The sequence below is a fragment of the Phascolarctos cinereus genome, unplaced genomic scaffold, assembly GCF_003287225.1.
Source record: "Phascolarctos cinereus isolate Bilbo 61053 unplaced genomic scaffold, phaCin_HiC Scaffold_1;HRSCAF=81, whole genome shotgun sequence".
NCBI classification, from domain to species: domain Eukaryota; kingdom Metazoa; phylum Chordata; class Mammalia; order Diprotodontia; family Phascolarctidae; genus Phascolarctos; species Phascolarctos cinereus.
In genome coordinates this window covers 186,504,089-186,526,219 of record NW_027555514.1, presented here as the reverse complement: position 1 = coordinate 186,526,219, position 22,131 = coordinate 186,504,089, and the positions used below count along the sequence as shown (strand labels likewise).

The 22,131-nt window shown below is 40.9% G+C and overlaps 1 protein-coding gene across 1 annotated transcript; it reads left to right on the top strand.

Annotated features, from left to right (window-relative positions):
- Positions 1–399: 399 nt before the first annotated feature.
- Positions 400–13,766, top strand: C1R (complement C1r). The gene is given in 11 exon segments (XM_020994316.2): positions 400–449; positions 1,157–1,385; positions 3,332–3,524; positions 3,906–4,058; positions 4,161–4,357; positions 4,655–4,802; positions 4,959–5,080; positions 9,343–9,421; positions 10,461–10,601; positions 12,523–12,597; positions 12,890–13,766. Coding segments are annotated over 11 exon segments (2,157 nt in total). The 3' UTR covers positions 13,660–13,766.
- The last annotated feature ends 8,365 nt before the right edge of the window (positions 13,767–22,131 follow it).

The following is a 22,131-nucleotide window of genomic DNA, read 5'->3' as shown; positions in this document are numbered from 1 at the left end:
TTGAATCCTACTTACTATCTGTGTGAACTTGGTTAAGTCACATAACTCTTTTATGGTCCTCAGTTTCCTATTTTGTAATACGAGGTAGTTGAAGTAGACAATCTCTAAGGCCACTTCCAGATCTAAATCTATGATTCTGTGAAAAAGTCTTTCTGCCACAGACCATTGTGATGTCCTTCTCTGTACAGGACAGCAGGTGGCACCACCAACAGGGATTTTAAAAGCAAAACCAAAGACAACTTCAAAATTCCGCTTTTTGTTTATGCAAATAGCCAATTCCCCTTGACTTTCCCTGAAATGGCTCTCTCCCTCCTCCTCACATATGCCCTCCTCCTTCCCTCCCCTTCATGTCTCCCCCCACCACCCTCCCCGCCCTTGATTTCTCTCATTCCAGAGTGCATGAAGCAGCTGTGGGGAGAGTCGCGGACCCCTGCGCAGGCTTAGAGAATGTGAGTGGAACTGATTGAGGTGGGGGAAGGGGTACAGTGACTTGACAAGGAGGAGGCAGTCAGGGCTTTCTCCCTGCTACCCTCATTTTCTCTCTGCCCTCATCCCTAAGATGAAACAACTCCTAACTTTGGTGGTCCCTGAGGATTACAAAGACAAATTAGCATGTTTGTCTTCTGCCCCACATCTGGTGGTACATGACAGTGAGGTTGGAGAGTGGAGTGGTAGAAAGATGGGGCACTCAATTTTCCCAAGTGGTGGTATCATCCATACAGATCTTACCCTGTTTCCCAGAGGCCTTTGCAACAATCAGCAGAAGCCACTATTTGAGGGATTTGGCCTGGAAATCTAGACCCACCCATCTCCCACTCCTAACTCCCTCCCTCAGTCTCTAACCCAATATAATTTTGTTTCTGATTCACCTCTGTTCCAGGAAAACGAAATTTCTGCTCTGGATGGAGGAGGGGAAGAGTGAGAGTGAGGAAAATCGAAAGTAGACAAGAGGAGGGCAAGGACCTTAGGACCATTATACCATCCCACTGTGATATAGATGGATTAGCCTAGTCTAGGATGTAGCAAGAGAAGCACTGACCAAAACCACAATCTTTCTTCTTTTCCACCCTACTCAACACCATGGGGAACTTGATCCCAGACCACCATCCACCTAATTTCGTGTCTCTAGCCCTGTGTTTTCTTATTACATTAACAGGTCACTCTGGGACCTCTTGGGATTCCTCCTACTCTGTAAGTTGGGGGGCTCCATACCCATCACCCATGAGCTCTATGGAGAAGTGACATCCCCTATGTACCCCAAGCCATACCCCAACAACTACGATGACACCAGAGAGATCGTGGTCCCCAAGGGCTACTCTGTGAAACTTGTCTTCTGGCAGTTTGACCTGGAACCTTCTGAAGGCTGTTTCTATGACTATGTCAAGGTACTGAGTTGGGAAAGGGGATGGAGAAGGGGAAGAGAACACCAAAAAAAGAATTATGTAGACTTCAGGGACCCAGAATCCTCCCTCAACCCGCACCCTCCACTCTCTGTTAGGGGGTAGAAAGGTCTGTCCTTTTAATATTCACTTAACATTTACTGAGTCCTCATGGAATGACTAGTAAGTCATTGTATGAAATCTTCAGTCTCTGCCTTCCAATAAATAAAGTCCAAGACAGAGAGGCAAGTAGTAAATCATATATACTGTCAGAAGCAGTCACTATCTAATATTTTTTCCAAAGAGCAAGCTTTTCCAGAGGAGGGGGTATAAATGACTGTAATGTAATCACAAAAGGCATCAACTAATTTTTTTTTAATTGGGAGTCAGGGGGTAGTTAGGTGGTGCAGTGAATGGAGCATTGGCCCTGCAGTCAGGAGGACCTGAGTTAAAATACAGCCTCAGACGCTTTCTAGCTATATGACCCCGGGCAACTTAACCCTAATCATCTTCACCTCCACCCCCCAAAAAAGGTATGAGTCAATCAATGAATTGTTTGAGGCCAAGGGTCAGCTTTGTAGAAGACTTATCCCACAAGAGAGTACCAATGACCTTCAGAAAAGAGTACTAGATTCGCAGTCAAAAATTGGTTCAAATCTTGACTCTGTTACATAAAAGCTGTGACCTGGGGCAAATTAATACACCTCTCTAGGACTCAGTTTTCTTATATATAAAGTGAGAGAGTGGTACTAAGTGACCCCCCCACCACCACCACCCAGGTCCTTTTCTGCTCTAAATCTCTGACTCTGTGATCTTAAAAATAACATTTTCGTCCCATATCTCTACCAGCCGGCTAAGGTGACCTTGGGCTTGGTGTTCCCCACCTGCCACATGAATTGATCGCCTGCCCCCTCCCTGTAGAGGAACATAGAGAGATCTATGTGACTCACTCTGTAAATGTCCCTGACCACAGATGGATGATGATCTTTTAGCAAAGTATTCCCTCACCTTTGTGCCTTTCCCTTATGTTTACAAACGAGATAGAGCCTGTGAGTTCTGAGATCGCATGTTCAGGAGATCCCACAGGGTCCCACAAAGATAAAACAATTCTAAACGTTTCTTTTTCCATCCTAACTTGGTTCCTTGTTTTCTGTTCCTTGATCTTGTTTCATGTAATGTGAAGGGACATCTGGGTTGTAGGTGATATAAGAAGCAGGGCTTGAAAACATTCCCCTCCCAAGTTTTTAGAGAGACCCTCAGAAAAGAGAGTGAGAAAGTTGGGTGAGTGGGCTTTAAGAGACAGATGTTTGCTTAGCCTACTGGAGGAGGTGAGGAACACGACTCTAATTCTGCATAACCAGGGTAAGTGACCAGAGGTGGTAGCTCGGAATTTAACTTTGTATGAGGTGCAGTAGGGAGCCTTGGGGTGGCAACTCCATAAGTGCTCTAGAAATTAAAAGATGGAAAATGCAAAGAGTGTATTGTCTGGTAGAGAAGTGAGGAATAAAGGGACCAAACAGAGGGAAAAGAAGATCTAGGGAAGGGAAAGAGTTGGTGGCATTACAGTAAAGGTGGGAGGAGGAAGAGAAGGGGGAGGAAGAGTTGAGGGTTGGGAGAGGCTGTCAGCAAGGGCTCCTGAAATAGTCTGGTATTGTGTAAAGACATGGTAGTGAAACATACGGCTGCTTGGGCATAAAGAGAAAAGTCAATGGGAGTTACTGGAGGATGAATTTAAAGTCATCCACAGTCCCTAGAGTTCCTAGGATCATAGATTTAGAGCATTTTAACATTTATTCATAGCAGCCAGAATATGGGGGTGGGATAGGGATTGGGGTGGCAGGAATGACTATTCAGTAAATTAATCACATGGACCCTTCAGGCAGGACAGAAAGGGAATGATCCGCATTGACTTGCCATTTGGTTGGGAATCTTCTTAATTTTTCTTCTGTTAGATCTCCACTGACAAAAAAGACTTGGGTCGATTTTGTGGGCAGCTGGGATCCAGAGCAGGCAACCCTCCTGTCCAGAAGGAGTTTGTGTCCCAGGGGAACCGGATGTGGCTAACGTTTCATACTGACTTCTCCAATGAGGAGAATGGGACCACCGTTTTCTACAAAGGTTTCCTGGCCTACTACCAAGCTGTGGGTGAGTATGCCACCACTGGACTTTCATACCAACCATGATGTTTAGGGGGTCAATTTTCCTGGACTAAAGGGTATGAGTGGAAACTAAGGCAGGAGAAGAGGTTCAGGAACCTGTCATAAACTACAGAATACTTAAGTCTGACCTTGGTTCCTTCCCCCAACCCACCTGCGAAAGCAGCCTCCAGGGAGGAGCAGAGACCCTGGCATGTCACCAATGGGTAGTGCCCAAAGGGCCTAAACTACCATCAGAAAGCTCCATTACCAAGAGCAGGAACCCAGATTCTGTTCTTAGGGCTTCCCATGAAGAACTCCTTTAGAAAGATTCCTCCTTCAGTCCCACAACCAAAGCATTCAAACCTTTTCTTGCTGATATACCTTCCAGACATGGATGAATGTACTGCCCGGGACAACGCCATTGGGGAGAACTCAAAGTCAGGGCTTCAGTGTGAACACCTTTGCCACAACTCTATAGGCAGTTACTTCTGCTCCTGCCGCACTGGTTATGAGCTCCAGGCTGATGGACACTCTTGCCGTGGTAAGGACCAGGTGGTAGGAAGTAGGTAATCTTCTAGATTATGGTGGGGCCAAAGCAGGCAAAGAGCCTCTTTGTGACCTCTGTCTGGCCTTGTAATCGCAGCGGAGTGCAGCAGTGAGCTATTCACAGAGGCATCGGGGTACATCTCCAGCCTTGAGTACCCCAAGGCCTACCCCCCTGACATGCGCTGCAACTACAGCATTCGTGTGGATCGGGGCCTGACCATCAACCTCGAGTTCTTAGAGCCTTTTGAAATTGATGACCATCAGCAAGTTCATTGCCCCTATGACCAGCTCCAGGTACGGTGTCTTCTCTGTTTCTTCCATGTTTCTTTTCCATGAGTTCCCTGTCTGTAGCATGGTGGGTACAGGATGAGAGAACTTCCCCCAGCCAAATTCTCAGACTGTCAGATCACAATAACTCTTTTCCTAACAAAAATAGAAAAAAAAATCCTAAGGATAAGTGACCCTACCTGTACACCAGCCAAAAATATCTACTCAATCTCAAGTGGCTCAACATTGTAAGTGCATGCATATTCACAGTAATAAGTTGGAACATTGACCCTTCTATTCTTCTCCCCTCTTACATGCCACCAGGTCTATGCCAGTGGGAAGCCACTTGGCGAGTACTGTGGAATATGGAGCCCTGGTGTCATCAACACCAGCAGCAATGCTGTGGATGTGCTGTTCTTCACAGATGAGTCAGGAGACAGCCGTGGCTGGAAGATCCACTATACCACAGAAGGTAAAGAGCACCACACCCACCACACTCCACCCCAGGCATCCAACCCTAGCATGGCTTCTCCAAGCATTTGCAAAGATAGAATCTAGAAGGAAGAAGAGAAAAAGTAAAAAGTGGATGGCCCTAAGATTCACACTCATCTCCTATATTTCTCAACAGTTATCAAGTGCCCCCAGCCTAAGGCCCTGGACCAGCTCACTATCATCAATAATCCTCAACAACAGTACCAGTTCCGTGATTACTTCATTGCTACCTGCAAGTCTGGCTACAGGCTCACAGAGGTGAGAGCCCAGGGCAAGGGACAAAGCCTGATGAGTCATCAGGTTGACTTAATTAGGATAAAATCCCTTTCAGGTAAGGCCTTACTTCAAGGGGAGATGGATGGAAAGGGGTCACCTCAACTCCAGGGTCTGCTCTTCCGGAAAAAGAATGATTTGGTCAACTAATCCAGGGATAATCAAGTTATCCCCAAGTTAACCCCAAGTTTTGCGGATTGATATAATACTAATCAAACTCACAAGATGGCTATTAACAAATCAGAATGCTGATTTGCCACTTTCAGGAAGAGGTATTAATAGATGCACAGTGCATTATAGCACATTAATTTTTTTATTTCTTTTTTAAAATAATTTAAGCAAATTAATTTTTAAAAATACACAAAAAAATAGCGAATTAATAGAAATAGTGTCCAAAAGGAGAAAGTTGAGAGTCCCACTCCACTCTTCCCTAATCAGACGAGTTCTGGGTACCATATCTTGAAAAAAAATAACGACAAATGTGAGTACAGAGGTAGGCAACCAAGATGGCAAGAGGACTAGATACTATGTCCAGTAAGCATCAGTTCATGGAACATAATATTTTTAGCCTAGAGAAGACTCATAGGGGAAAGGAAATAAATATTTTTATAATAATAATAGTAGCTAACATTTACATAGCACTCGCTATGTGTCAAGCACCATACTAACTGCTTTACAATTATTATTTCATTTGTTCCTCACAATAACCCTGCAAAAGTAGGTACTGTTATTAGCTCTATTTTATAGTTGAGGAAACTGAGGCAGAGTGACTTGCCCAGAGTCACAAAGACAGTAAGTGTGTGAAGCTGGATTTGAACTCATGGTTTGCTGTCTCCAGGCCTAGAACTCTAACCACTGCACCACTAGCGGCTACGTGACTTAAGGAGTCATTGTCTTCCAGTACTTGAAGGGCTATTATATAGACGCAGACTTGTTCCACTTCACTCCAGAGAGCACAGCTAGGATCAGAGGGTGGAAGCTACAGGGAGGCAGATTTGGGCTTCGTTTAAAGAGAAATTTCCTAACAATTAGAATTGGCTAGAAAAGACTATGGGAGCTTCTGAGATTCCCGTTAGAAATCTCTAACATTCTAGCATTTTAGCATCCATCAGTGATCACTTTGGGGGGATGTTGAAGACAGAAGGCATAATTTAGGGTAGGGTTGAACTAGAAGACATTCAAGGCCTTTTCCAGCTCCTCTGTCTCCCTCAGTTTTGTCATCTGTAAATTGAAGATATTATGGCACCTACCTTTCAGGATTGTCACATCAAATGAGATAATAAATGTAAAGCACTTACTATAGTGCTTGGCACATAGTTAAGTGATATATAAATGTTAGCTCTTATTATTGTCGTCATCATTGTAAGGGTCATGATTCTATTTACCTGGCTCTAGCACATACTGAGGGCAGCTAGGTGACACAGTTCAAATGTGGCCTCGACACTTAGTAGCTGTATGACCCTGTGCAAGTCATTTCACCCTGTTTGCCTCAGTTTCCTCATCTGTAAAATGAGCTGAAGAAGGAAATGGCAAATCACTCCAGTAGCTTTGCCAAGAAAACCCCAAAGGGGGCCACTGAAATCACTGAACAACAGCAAAGAGGCACTTAGTGACTGTACAATGCCGGGCAAGCCACTAACTCTTAACCTGTTTCCTTAATTATAAAATTAGAATAATACTGTACATGTGCTTGTATTAACTGCCTCACGTGGTTGTGTGTGAGGAAAGTGCTTGGAAAACTTAGTGCAGTTTTAAGCTATGAAAGCAATTTTAAGCTTAATAGTGTAAATAAATTTAATTAATTATTTAATTTTAATTTAATTTAAATAAATAAAATTAATTTAATTTAATTCATTAAATAAATTTAAGCTTTAATAGCTTGAATAGTTTTAATAGCTTAAAACTGCACTAAGACTTTTGGGAATTCTATCTAAGTTTGAGTTATTTATTGAATACATAATTAGAATAAAGGGAGCAAGATAGGTTGCTCTTCTCCATTATAAGGATATTTCTGTCTAAATTGACCAGGACAGCTTTTCTGAAAGAACACCATTTTCTCTGGACCTTATTAGAGATTTCAGTGGGCAAAGTGAATGATCTACACCTGTGAAGACTGTCTGCAGAGAAGGGAACCCCCCCATTAATGCATCTGCATCTGATATTACACGTCTCTTCTGGTCTTGCTATCTGTTACCCAAATTCCTCATTTATTTCCTCTTGCTCACTTGGTCTTCACAATACTCCAAAAACAATATCCTTGCTATTATTTCCTCCACTGATTTTCATCCAAAAGATGTCTACAATACTTTCCCCCTGACGTGCCTGACTTCACTCACGTGCATTAACCTTCTTAAGACAGGTTATCCACAGGGGCAGCTAGGTGGTGCAGCCGATAGAGCAGTGGCTCTAGAGTCAGGAGGACCCGAGTTCAAGTTCAGCCACAGACACAATGATACTCACTAGCTGTGTGATCCTGGTCAAGTCACTTAACCCGATTGCCTCACCAGGGGGAGGAGGGAAAAAAAAAAAGACAGGTTATCCACCTCTCCAAATTTCCCTTTCTATTTATCCTTTCCTTAGCTCCAGTCTCAGAGAAGTGGTTATTCTCCCTGCCAAGGCCCTCCAAATAAACCCTTAATCTCCTCCCTTAGATATTCTGCAACTACTTACTATCAACCCCATTCTCTCTCTTTTGCATACAACCTTCCCTGCTGCCTAAAAACACACCACACCCATATCTCCCAAATCCATAAGAAACCCTCATTCACTCTGACAACCCCCGCTAGCTATCATATTACATCTCTTCTTTCCTTTCTTAAAAAAAAAAATCATCTACACTTGGTGCATATACTTCCTGTCCTTTCTCCCTGTCCTAAACACTCTTTTTTTTTTCTTCCTGGAGGCAATGGGGGTTAAGCCACTTGCCCAGGGTCACACAGCTACTAAGTGTCCAAGGTCGGATTTGAAGTTGGGTCCTCCTGACTCCAAAGCTGGTTTCCTATTCATTAAACCAGCTAACTGCCCCACTTCTAAGCACTCTTTAATCTGTTTTCTGGTTTCATCATTCAACTGAAACTCTCCAAAGTTACCAAGGACTTCCTAATGTCTAAATCTAAGGGCCTTTTCTAAATCCTCATCCTCTCTGCAAGATTTAACACTCTTATTCACCGACTCCTGGACACTCATTCTCCTCTGGGTTTTCATGATGCTGTTCTCTCCTCATTCTCCTCCTACCTTTCAAACCACAGCTTCTCAGTCTTTGCTTTGCTAGATCTTCATCTAGGTCATGCTCACTCACTATTGGTATGCCCCAGTGGTCATATACTATCTATACTCCCTTGGTCACCGTTCAATGATGCAGATACTTCCCAGATCTGTACAACTCTAGGCTGCCTCCTGGGTTCCAGTGCCACATCACCAACTGTCTTTTGGACAGGGGGTAGATTTTGTCAACACTTTGTGGGACAAGAAGGGCCCTAGTGGGGCAGGCATCATGGATTCAAGCAGCAACATTTCAAATTCAATTCAATTCAACAAATATCTCTCAAATACTTGATGTGTGCTTGATAAGCACTGGGGCTTCAAAGACATTTCTGTCTAATAACTGGGGTTTAAACAGATATACAAATAAGTGTGATAAAAGGGGGAATGTGATAAAGGGTCAGGCAAAGTCTTCCTCACATAGGTTACATAGATGACCCCCATCCCCATCTTCCTCTACTATCTCTCTCTTCCTTCACTCCAGTCTCAGCTAAGTGGTTATTTATGAGAAATTCAGGGGGAAAGGGGTTAGAAATCTTCTAAGAGAAGATGGCGTCTGAGTTGGGCTTTGAAGAAGAAAATAAAGGTGGCAAAAGTGGGGATGAGGGGAGGGCTGTCTATTCCAGGTGTGAGGATTGTATAAGCAAAGACACCAAGGAGAAGAAAGGACAGAGCAAAAGAGGGGGGTGGGGGTGCCAGGAAGAGAAAGAGTGTGAGATAAGGCTAAAAGCATAGGTTGGAAGCAGGTTGCTTTATGACCAGGGGCAAAATTTCTTCCTCATTTTGTGTCTCTGTAAATGGGACCAGAGACATCTTCAAGAAAAAAGAGGTGAAGAAGCAGCAAGTTGCTAGGGTTGAGAAGGTCTGACAATGTTAGGGCAGAAGAGCAGCAGCAACAGTAACAGGAAATATAATCACATCACTGATTTCTCCCAACAGCCACTTTTGCTATCATTGAATGCTCTTCTCTTTCCTCCAAAAACCAGGGGAATGAGATACTGCAGTCCTTCACCTCTTTCTGCCAGCATGATGGCACGTGGCACCGAGCTATGCCCTACTGCAAGAGTAAGTTACAAATGGCCAGGACACTGTCCCCAATGAGACTTGCTTTCCTCCCAGAGAAAGGGGTAATACAGCTCAAAAGCTGAAGATAAGAGGGTGTCAGGCTAAGCCACTTGCCATGAGATCTCTCCCCTTGGCCCTTCCATCAGTCCATCATGAGTTATAATCTGAAGTGGGGAAGCCTATATGGTTTCTAAACCATTGCTCACCAGTAGTGAAAAGCTTGGTTGGCCCCTCCAGGAATTTTTTTTCATTCTTCTTGCCACAAAAGTGACTCACCCTTAGGACATCCCTCCAGACTGTTTTCTCCCAAAACCCTCATTCAACAATTTATTCATCGAGCAGAAAGCTCTTTCCTCCCATGATGAGACTTCATCCAATCAATTCTTCATTTAGGGCTTAAATGGTCCCAGGCACTGTACTAAGCAATAAGATATAAGGAAAAAAAAATGAAATAGTACCTGCCCTCAACATTCTGTTGAGAGAAATCATTCATTTGTGTGTATTTGTATGTATTATATTGTGTAAATGTATATGTATGTATAGGTATAGCACATATGCTGCATATGTGTGCACATATATGCATATAAAATGTGTGGCACATAAAAAATAAATAACATATTTATATAATAAATGATAAATAATATAAAATAAATAATGTTTATGTTATTTGATAATAAATCATATAAAATAAATAAAAATTTATACAGAAATTAGAAAATAATAGGGAGGAGTGGAAATGGCAGCTGGGGAAGATCAGGAAAGGACCTTCCTTTCATATACAAAGTATTTCAATTGAGCTTAATTCTAAAAGGTAGAGATGAGGAAGGAATGCATCCTGAGCATTAGGAGCAGCCCATGTGAAGGTGTAGGGATGGAAGATGAAGTGTTAAGCATAAGGAACAAGCAAGGCAGTTTGGATGGACTGCAGAGTGCATGAAAGGGAATATATGTTTGGTAAGGAAGTTTGGGGTCAGATTGCAAAAGGTTATATGAATACCCAGCTACTCTATGGCCTCCTACTCCTCTCTGTTTCCTGTAGTTGTGAACTGTGGAGCTCCCCACCACCTACCCAAAGGGGACTTCATATACCTTACTAAGGAGGGAGAAAATACTTACAAGGCTGAAATCCTTTACACTTGCCAGGAACCATTTTACAAGATGCCAAATAAAGAGAAAAATGGTAAGTCCTCATCAGGTAAGGACCAGTGGAAAGCCGGGGCAAGGGAGGTTGTTCCTTCTCTCTTCTACCATCCCAGAACAAAAAGCATCTCTTCACTTTGTTATTCAGGTCTTTCTGTTCAACAAAGGTAAACCTTCTCCAATAACAGGTCAGAGAAAAATAAGGTCATAACCAAAAATATTCCATAATCAAAAACATATGAGGCAATATCAGTACTATTGGATTTGGGAGGGCTCATTCCTGGCTACTACAGGGCACTGATTCAGGTAAGTCTCCAGAGAGAAGAAAGAGGTGGTTCTCCTAGCTAATGCTAAAGATATAACATCCCATCCACAACCACCCTCTTCCACAGACACCATTCAAACTGTCCTTTTCCTCTTAAGAGTTGCTCTCGGTTGTTATTTTTACCAGTTTCACTTGTATAAATATGTTCTGTGTAGGGTTCACAATATGATACACTCTTGGTGCCTACATGCCTTCCTTCCAAAGATGGCCATGGTTATGACTAATGGTCATCTATATGGGCCTAGCCCTTTGCCTGACAGAAAGTAAGCCTTTCAGAATAAATGGTCTTCTACCCAACCATGAAGGATTTCCAAGGAAGAGCATAACCCAGCCTCTCTCTACTGTCTGTTCAAGCATTTGGTTGCTGTACCTCAACAATCAGGAAGTTCTTTCTTAAGTCAGACTGGATTCTCACTTACTGCTCTATGTCTAGCAAAGAGCCTGGCACATAGCAGACACTTAATAAATGTCGAATATTAAATGAATGAACATTATTCAGTCCATTTGCTCTTGTTTCAGCTTTCATATATTTCATCATTAATTAACAACCATTATGTACTATGTAATAATTTTCACATTCATATAGCACCTTACATTTTGCAAAATGTTTTCCTCACAACAGCCTGTAGGGTACTTTGGGCAAAAAGTGTCATCCCATTTTAAAGATGAGGAATCTGAGACCAAGAGAAGTGAAACAATCTGTCAGTACACAACTATTAAGTACTAGAACCCAAAAGCACATCTTCTGATTCAAAGTCCACTGCTCTGTTGACTTCCCTACACTGTCTCTCCAGAAAAAGATGCAAGAGAAAGAGAAGAGTAGCTTACATTTTAATAGGGAAGATAGGAGAGAGAGACACATGGAAAGAAATAACAATTACAAAGAAAATGCCGGTAAGTACAAATTACCACAGCTTTACATGTGTGAGTATACACATACATATATAAAAATAGACAGATAGACTGACACATAGATAGATAGATAGACAGACAGGCAGATAAATTTCTGAAGTCTAGGAGTAAGCCATCCCTCAACAATCAAAAAGCAAAATAATATCTGTACTGACATTTCTGTTCTCAAACTAATGATTGGTTAATTCAACTAATGGCTTCTGTCTTTGAGAGCTGTCAAGATATATATTATGTTTGTTGAGTTGATAAGTAAATTAAGTATATTTGTATTTATTTCTTAAGGGCAGCTAGGTAGCACATTGGATTGAGCACTGGGCTTGAAATCAGGAAGACTCATGTTCATGAGTTCAAATTTGACTTCAGATGCTTACTAGCTGTACGACCCTGGGCAAGTCACTTAATCCTGTTTGCCTCAGTTTCCTCATCCATAAAATGATCTGGAGAAGGAAATGGCAAACCACACCAGTATCTTTGCCAAGAAAACCCCAAATGAGGTCACAAAGGGTGGGACACGACTGAAATGACCGGACAATTTACTCCTTGGTTCTGAAGGCTAATTGGCATAGGGACTTTGGGTCAATCCTCTTTCTCTTTATCTTGGTTATTCTTGCTATTGTCTTTATTGACTCTTTGACTTCAGTTCCTAATCTATTCTTTTGTCTTGAAGTTCATTCACCAAATTTTGGCCCCATCAACTTAGTCATACCTTCTTTCTTCTCTTTAGTGACATATACGTGCTCAGCCCAAGGCATCTGGAAAGACAAACATGGAAACAAGAAGATTCCTCAGTGTTTACCTGGTGAGCAAAGACCCTTTGGGATTAGGTTTACCACAGTATGAGCAATTCACAAGGATACCTAGCTTATCCCTTTCCATAAAGCCCTGATGTGGGAGTAAAATGGCATAGAGGAACCAAAGTATTAATGGAAGAAGACATTCTAGGAGCCAGAGGGGGAGGAGGAGTCAGAAGAAAAAACAGGAAAAAGGTCAAAAGGCTCACAGTGATAGGATGAAGGTAGGGTGGAATAAGGAAGAGCAGGTATGATGAACATGAGATGACTTGGCCTTCTTTCTTCTCCCTCTCTTTCCAGTGTGTGGGAAGCCAGTTAATCCTGTAACTGAAAATCAGCGCATCACTGCAGGGCAAAGTGCGAAGTGGGGCAACTTTCCTTGGCAGGCCTTCACCAACATCCATGGGCGTGGAGGTGGGGCACTACTAGGTGATAAATGGATCCTTACAGCTGCCCACACTATCTACCCTAAGGATAGCGCTTCATTGCACAATACATCTATAGATGTATTCTTAGGCCATACAAATGTGGAAGAAATCATGAAAATGGGGGTCCACCCCATCCGCAGGGTCATTGTCCACCCAGGCTATGACCAAAACGATTTGAACAACTTTGACAATGACATCGCTCTTCTAGAGTTGGAGAACAGTGTCCCTCTAAGTCCCGACATCCTTCCCATCTGTCTGCCAGATAATGAATCCTTCTATGAAAACAGATTGATGGGCTATGTCAGTGGCTTTGGGACAGAGGACCAAAAAATACATGACAATCTGAAGTTTGTGAGTTTGCCCATGGTCTCAAGACAGAACTGTCAGAAATGGCTCAATTCAAAAATGAGTAAACAGGTGTTTTCTGACAATATGTTTTGTGCTGGGGACAAGACCTCAAAGAAAGATGCTTGTCAAGGAGACAGTGGAGGAGTCTTTGCTGTGAAGGATGTAACTGGAGATCGTTGGGTAGCCACAGGTATTGTGTCCTGGGGCATTGGCTGTGGCAATGGATATGGTTTCTACACCAAAGTGCTACAGTATGTGGATTGGATTAAGGGAATAATAGAAACAGAGAGCTGAGACCAGAGGAATATCCAAGCCCCAATCAAAAGGGAGAAAGCTTCACTCTGACAGGCTGTGATTACTTACCCAGTGGCATCCACATTAAAAGTCACTGATGCAGAAAATCAGTTCGTGAAATTAGTTCTTTTCTCCACCATTTCTCTATCTGCCTCCCACTTTTCAACATCTCAGACAGATGAGATGTTCAAAGTGTCCTGAAACGAGGTGCTGTGGCTTCCATTTTTCCCTTCTCTGTTCCACCTTTCATCATCCCAATAATAAAACCTTCATTCCCATAGTTAAGTCCACAGTGGTGGAGAGAAAAAGTTTAAGGTCATCTTGGGCATATTGGAAGCCTAAGCCTTGCCCTGAGTTGGGACACTGAATAGTTAGTTTGACAAAGATATGGAAATGAAAATAGTGATGTCAAGGCTCCCCCGCTATTCTACAACTGAATTTAGATAAGTGCAGAAAGCTTTGAGTTAGGGCTGACCCCAGGAAAAATTGTGACAAGGAATAAGTGGTCTCAGACACTGTAAAGTAATAGTCATTGCCCTTTGGGAATATGATGTCCATTTCTTTTCCTGTAATGTATAAGGTATTTGGGTATTGTAAACTATTGGCACTCAATCCCATATTCTAGATATGTCCTCTTTCCATCATGTCCCACAAAGGGTTGGAGTTACAGGTTAACAAAGGGACTGAGATTGTTAATTGTGCGTTTCAATTACTTTTATTGCCTACCTCCACTTAGCAAAGTTGAGCTAAGCAAGCTGCATGGCACTACTCAACCCAGATCCCTGAACAGAAGTTTGGCCATACCTTTTCTAATCCTCTAATCCTTCACACAATGACACAGGCCTTCCAAATACTCACCACCTTTATGTAACTCACAACATTTCTTTCCTGCTCCCCAACCCCTTCCCCAGCCCACAACCATCAGGTTATCATAATTGCATTTCACTTTTGTCCCTTTTCTTGAAAATGCAGACCATCCTAAAATTTTCTTCAAGGGACATTTGCCTAGGAGATAAACAAAGTCAATCTGAACACTGTTAGCCACCAAAGTCTTCCTATAGGATACCATGATTTGAGCTCTTGACCTTTGATTGACACTGGTCTCTTCTAGAAGAGCAGCTATATTCTACTGACTTAACCAAGCTCCCAACTGATTCCTACTAACCATATCCATAAGTTAAATATAATTCATGACAAACAATAGCTTGACACAAAATATAAGGTCAAAGGATCAAAGATTTAGAGCTAGGAGAAATTTTAGAGGTAATCTAAGGGGGAGGAAGCATAGTAAAAGGTAGAGTAGAATAAGCACTGGACTTAGAATCAAGAGAGACCTATGACTGTGGGTAAATCACTTCTCTGAGACTCAGTTTCTTTCTCTATAAAATGGGGGTGATAATCCTAGGAGTACCTATCTCATGGGTTCTTTGTGAGGAGCAAATGAGATGGTTTATTTAGATGGCTTTGTAAACTTTAAAGTGTTTATACTAATAACTCTTATTACTATCTTTTCTATTTTACAGTCTAGTCTATACTACTATTTACCCTTATTTTGGGCAGCTAAGTGATGCAGTGGATAGAGCACTAGACCCGGAGTAGGGAAGGCCTGAATTCAACTTTGGCCTCAGACATTTACTAGCTGCGTGACTCTGGGCAAGTTGTTCAACCTTATTTGCCTCAGTATCCTCATCTGTAAAATGAGCTAGAGAAGGAAATGGCAAACCAGCATCTTTGCCAAGAAAACCCAAATAGGGTCATGGAGAGTTGGACATGACTCAATGAAAACAACATTTTTTTTGCAGAGGAGGAAACTTGAGCCAGAAAGGTTAAGTGATTTGCCCAGTGTCACATAGGTAGTATATAGCAGAATGAGGATTCAAATTAAGGGCCTCTTGGGGCAGCTGGGTGGTGCAGTGGATAGAGCACCGGCCTTGGATTCAGGAGGACCTGAGTTCAAATCCAGCCTCAGACACATAACACTAGCTGTGTGACCCCAGGCAAGTCGCTTAACCCTCATTGCCCAAACAAAAAATGACAACAACAACAAAAAAAATTAAGGGCCTCTGGAACCAAATCTAGCACAAATCCAAATGCTAAATAATAGCTTAATGAATAATGTAAAACAAACTTTTTTTTAAAAAAAAATTTTTTATTAATTTATTTTGATTTATCAACAATCATTTCCAGACAAACTTTTTTTTAACATACTATGGATAAAGATGGGGATAAGTACTGGACCTGTGATTTCATTGCTATAGGGGTTCACCCTGGTGAGGAGACTCCCTCTACCAATGCAAGTCAATACCTCTTTTGCAAATGAAAGATTAAGTGACCTGTCCAGGGTCACAAAGCTAGTAAGAGTCTGAAGCTAGATTTGAACTTGGGTCTTATTGACTCCAGGCCTAGCATTCTATCCACTACACCATCTAGCTAAATAAATACTATGAATTAAAATATCCCAAAGAGAAGCCACCAGAAAGAAAAAACAGCAACCAATTAATTTCAATACCAGTTCCACCTGGAAATAGAACAAGATATACCATCTTGGATAATAATAATTTTGTTTAATACACAATAAAGAAAATGAGAGGCAATCTGGCATTAAGAAAAGAAATGAGGGACAGATCATTACTAAAACTGAAACAAGATAAACCGATAAACAAGATAAACAAAGAGCAACAATGTGAAGAAAATGGTGGAAGTTTTTAAATAAATGCATTGAATCAATGGGAAACAAAATTCTTGGGCTGGAATGACAATTATCAGAAGCAGAAGAACATCTACCAAAAAAAGATCAAAAGACAGCTAGACTAGGCAGTCTTAAAAAATTTCACAAGCAAAGAAGCATATTGCAGAGGTCAGAGACATAATTTAAGAGTTATCAGATTATCTGATAAATTCAAAGAAAGACTAATCACAATTTTTTTTTTAGTAAGCCACTCAAGGAATAATCCCAAAAGTAGTAATTAGTAAGCACTCCTGTTGGTCACTACTAGTAGCAGTTCTCCTTCTTAGAAGTAGTAAGACCAAAGGATATATTGCAGAGACATAAGAGTTTACAGGATTATCCAGCCAAAAATGTCAGATTCATCTCCTCCAGATATGTTATCATCAAACTCCAAAGCTTTACCAATAAAGTGCTATTAAAGTCAAAAACATCTATTTTTTCAAAGATATTCATGGCAGCTCTACTCAAATACTCAAATGGTTCTATGATCTTTCCAATTTTGGACTTCTTCCCGGTAATGCAGATTGCAATCCATCTATGTTTGCCCATACTGTGAGACTTGTCCCTGTCCTCCCAAAAGTTTACCACAAGCTCCCCACCCAATGCTCAGGGGGCCTTCCTTGACTTCTTCCAACAACATGAGGACTAGTAATGTTCTCTGGCCATGTACCTGTCATACTTCACCGTCTCCACAAGAATAACAATAAGAAGAATAGCTGACATTTATATAGTACTTACTATGTTCCAGACGCTATGTTAAGCATTTTAAAAATATTATCTCATTTGATCCTCACAACAATCTTAGGAGGTAAGTGCCATTATTATCCCCATTTTACAGATGAGGAAAATGAGGCAAACAGAGATTAAGTAACTTGCCCAGGGTCACATAGATAAGTGTCTGAGGCCAAATTTGAACTCAGGTCTTCCTGATTCCATGACTGTCATTCCCATTTTCCCTTTCTGTTATAAAGTCTTCGATGATTTCCATTTCTTTTGTTCCTTTGAGTTCCTTCTTAGTTATATGTTGCAGCCTGGTCACTCCTACCATCTGGACCATTTGGACCCTCTGTCTATGCTCCTCTTTAGTTATTCAGAGTCAGTTGTGTTCCAGGTCTCACTTGATGGGGTAATGGGACCTGGACCCAGAATTTTCCCATACATTTCTGTAGCCAAAATCACTAGTGCCTTTGCCCAAGGCATCTAGCCCACCCTAGCCCACTCTGATTACTTATTAGCTTATTACTAATTACTTGATTACGAATTAGCTTATTTGATACTCCTTAATCCCATCTAGACCCTTTCTCTATTGCCCCTGGGCCACCCCAGGCTATTTACTACTTTTTAATCCCATCCAGATCTTCTCATTGTCTTTTCTTGTACATAAGTATCAATCTTAACTCTCATTAAATTGCAGATTCACTAGGAACTCTGCTCCTATTGGTGTTACAACAGCTCAGATTCACTTGGAATCTAACCCCACTTCTATTGTCACAAATAAACCTTGTTACTTTGATTGAAAGAAAGTTTGAGTGGTGGAATTCTTTCTAGGCAGACCCCTTGTACCCTTGCATTTTGGAGTTCCTAGCACCCCAGATTGCAACATCACTGACATACTGCAACACCTGCATAATGACTGTGTTGAAAAGATGGACCTTTGTTATTATGGGAAGCCTGGAGTCATTAAAAACACTTGGCATTTAGGGGCAGCTAGGTGGTTCAGTGGATAGAGCACTGGCCCTGGATTCAGGAGGACCTGAGTTCAAATCCGGCCTCAGACACATAACACTTACTAGCTGTGTGACCCTGGGCAAATCACTTAACCCCATTGCCTAACAAAAACAAAACAAAAAACACTTGGCATTTTTTGCTGCAAGAAACAGCTGATGGAGTAGTGGATAGAGTGCTAGGCCTGGAGTCAGGAAGTCATGAGTTAAACTCCAGTCTAAGATTCTCACTAGCTTTGTGACTCTGGACAAGTCACTTAAGCTGTGTTTGTCTCAGTTTCCTCAACTGTAAAATGGGGATGATAGCACCTAACTCACGGGGTTATTATTGAGGATTAATTGGGTAAAAAGTGCTTAGCACAGTGCCTGGCATATAGTAAGTGTTATATGAAAATGTTTATTCCCTTCCCTTCTCCAATTTCCCAAAGACAATTCAGCCCACTCTCCTTTTCCAACTCTGGGCCCAGCTTGTTTTCCATCTGTATGGACACAGCAGCATTATTTGTAATTGTTCTCAAACTGAAAACAACCTAAATGTCCAACAATAGAAGAACTGGTAAACAAATAGTGATATATTAATGAAATAAAGAGTCAGTGTTGTATAATAGGTTCAAAGTCTGCCACTGATACTCACCGACAATATTTACAGTGGAGTCTTGGTCAGAGATCACCACGAGCTAATGGGATGCAAACTGTTAGTCCATTACCATGACATGCCTGGGTTGCCAACGCCCCTTTTGGCTACTTTTCCTTAACTAAAGCTTTGTCATTAGAAGCTGTGTACATTATACTAGAAGGCAGCAGAAGGTTAGGGAAGGTGTGGAGTGATGTTGGCAGAGAACATAAATTTAAATTTATTTATATCTATAAATTTAAAACAATGTGCAAGATAGAATTCAAAGCAACTTTTAAGAAGTTTCTGATATCATTATTGATTTTTTTCTAAATAAATTTTTACAAGAAAAAAAAAGCCACGTATTTCCCATTTAACAATCCATTTCCTTCTCATCACCCCTCAGAGAATATGAGAAGAGATGGAGGATGGGAAAGGAAGTAAAAGGGACCAAATACTCTGCCAACTATGGTACTACTCCATCCTGCAAATGAAAGTATATTCTTTGTACATGCTCATTAAAATTTCTATATTTCTGAAAGCTGCTAATTGAGCCATGGTTTCTTTTTACCATGTCCAAGCTTGAAAGTTTTCCTCACATGAATAATAACAATAATAATAGCTAGTATTTATATAGTGTTTTAAGGTTCACAAAGCATTTTACAAATATCTCATTTTATTCTCAAAACAACCTTGAGAGATAGATGTAGTTATTATCCCCATTTTACAGATAAGGAAACTATAAAGCAGACAATGGTCACGTGATTTGCCTAAGGTCACACAGCTATTAAGTGTTTTGGCTATGACATTCCTGGGACTTTTCCTTTTGAGGTTCCTTTCAAGAAGTGACTGGTGGATTCTTTCTAACTTTACTTTGCCCTCTGGTTCTAATAGAACTGGGCAATTTTCCATTTGCGATTTCTCGAAATATGTAGTATCCAGTTTTTTTCCTTTTTAGCATGGTTTTTAGGCAGTCCAGTGATTCTTAAATTATCTCTCCCTGAACTGTTTTCCATGTTAGTTTTAATATAATATATCTGATATTTTCTTCAATTTTTTCAATCTTTTGATTTTTTTTTCTTAATATTGCTTGCTATTTCATGGAGTTATTTACTTCCATTCTGTCTTTTCTAGTTTTCCGGGAGTCCACTTATTGAGTAAAGTTTACCATATTTGGTTCTAAGATATTTACACTCTTTCCAATTCTTTCTTTCAGAATTTTTGTTTCCTTTTTTCTCTTTGCTTCATTTCTTTACATATTTATGTGGTCCTTGTGGAAAATCCATTTGAATGTCTGCTTGTAGTTGTTACAGTTACTTACACCTTTTTTTTGGAGATCTCTATGCAGTGGAGTCTGGGCAATGAGCCCAGCTATTATATGAGAGTACAGAATGTCCAGCCAATGCAATCCTCACATGGACTTTAGAGCACGTGTGGACAATTTGCTTGTGGTCTGCTAATCATGAGATAAAGTGGAAGTATTTTGATTGGCTGTAAGAAAACAGGTGCATTCAAAAGGCCCTGGTGATCTAGACTTGACTCTACTTTGCTCTGTCTCTTTTATTCTGAGCAGCTATTCTAGAATAAAGACATATAAACCCATGGATGACCACAATTCTTTGGCTCAGCCCAGCAGTAGCTGAGAAGCAGCCTCATCTATCCATTAACCATATTTGGAAGTGAACTTGGTGGGACAAACATTATACACAGACTGCCTTAAGTTTCAGTTTACTCTCCACAGTATCAGAGATGGTGCTGGGGAGTGGATCCCCAGGTTTTGGGTGAAATTCTGTTCTTACCATATCTTCACAAACATTCCTTTTTAAAAACTAAATCAATTGGTTAAACTACTTAATGGGTTAAACAGAACTTTGGCATTAATTACTAACAGCTGACAGTGGAACAGTTACTAGAATGGGGGCTTGAGTATAACTGTGAGCTTGGGACTTCCATAACTAAGATATGTGAGTTTCATTCAATCACACTTTGCCAAGAAAACCCCAAAGGAGGTCACAGAGAGTCAAACACACTGAAATGACTGAACGACAAAAGCAATGAGAAAAGCTATTTCTTGATTTCAAGGCGCTCACATTCCAATGCAGGAGAAAACATTTATGGAAGGTTTCAGCTACAAATTACATAGAAAAGACCCCTGGTCCTTAGAGTAGTGGCAAAACAGACGGTTATGCAACATCTTTAATGTCATTTCCACTAACAAAATCACATTGGTTTCTGATGTTGAACTATCTGACATTGCCAAGGACTTTGGTGGCAGGAATTTTCATAAACAAGATAAAATCTTAGAATACAATATTCTAGAAGGCAAAAGAAATAGGCTTACAAGCTGGCTGGCAGAAAAACTCCCAAGTGCTTAAAACCAGATTAAAATATAATTTTAATTTTTAAAAAATGCAAATACAGTACAACATGGATAATGTTAATTTGTGGTTTTCTAAGTCAATATAAGCCTGCAGGGATGTCTTTGTATTTGAGTTTGATGCAGCTGGTTTACAGATCATAGATACTTAAGACATTCACTGCATCCCAGATCATCACCAATTACCATGATTTTTGTCCTGCCACTGGACTTCAGTGACTGTGGAAGAGAAAGTGAGGCTGATGACTTTTGGAAACTCTACCTTACTTCCACCTGATTCATGAGCAAGTCAGGACATCACCCCATGATGTCATTGGTCCTCTTTGAAACAAAGAATGAACAACAACAACTGGTTTACAACCAAGAAAATCTACCATGAAAAGCTAATGGGGGTGGAGGAGATGGGGTGGGGGGGAAGGGGATGGACCTTTCCTGGAATAGAGAATTTTCAAGATTTTCTAATAAAAAGACCAGAGCTGAGTAAGAACTCTGAAATGTAAACACGAAAGTCAAGAGAAAACTGGTGTCGACCTGAAAGTTTGGTTATAGAGACAACAAGCTAGGTGATAAATAAATTCATATTGTTTATTCCTCTTAAGCTAGCAAATCATATATACATGGGAGCCAGAACATGATTCTGACTCAGAAATTAAGTAGAATGGGAAAAGTTTTTATACAGTTTAGAGTGATCAGACTCAGGATGTCTGTGTTACTAAAAAAAAAAGAAAATACAGTCTCCATATGTTTTTTAACATATAGCATGGGAAAGGAAGTTTCTTAGTTGAATAGGTTGTAAATACAATAAAATAGGGGAATGTCAAAGTGTCAGTTGAAATTATAGATCCAGGATATCTGTGTTTCCCCTACATAACATATGTCCATAGGATACAAAGATAAGAAAAGTCCCACTACTCAAGACAGTGTCTGGTCCCAGTTATCCTGCCCTCAGTGATCACAGACAGGAAGAATGCTAGTCAGTTTCATCTGGTCCTATAGTTGCTGATACAGGAAAAGGCATTTTTGGTTCACT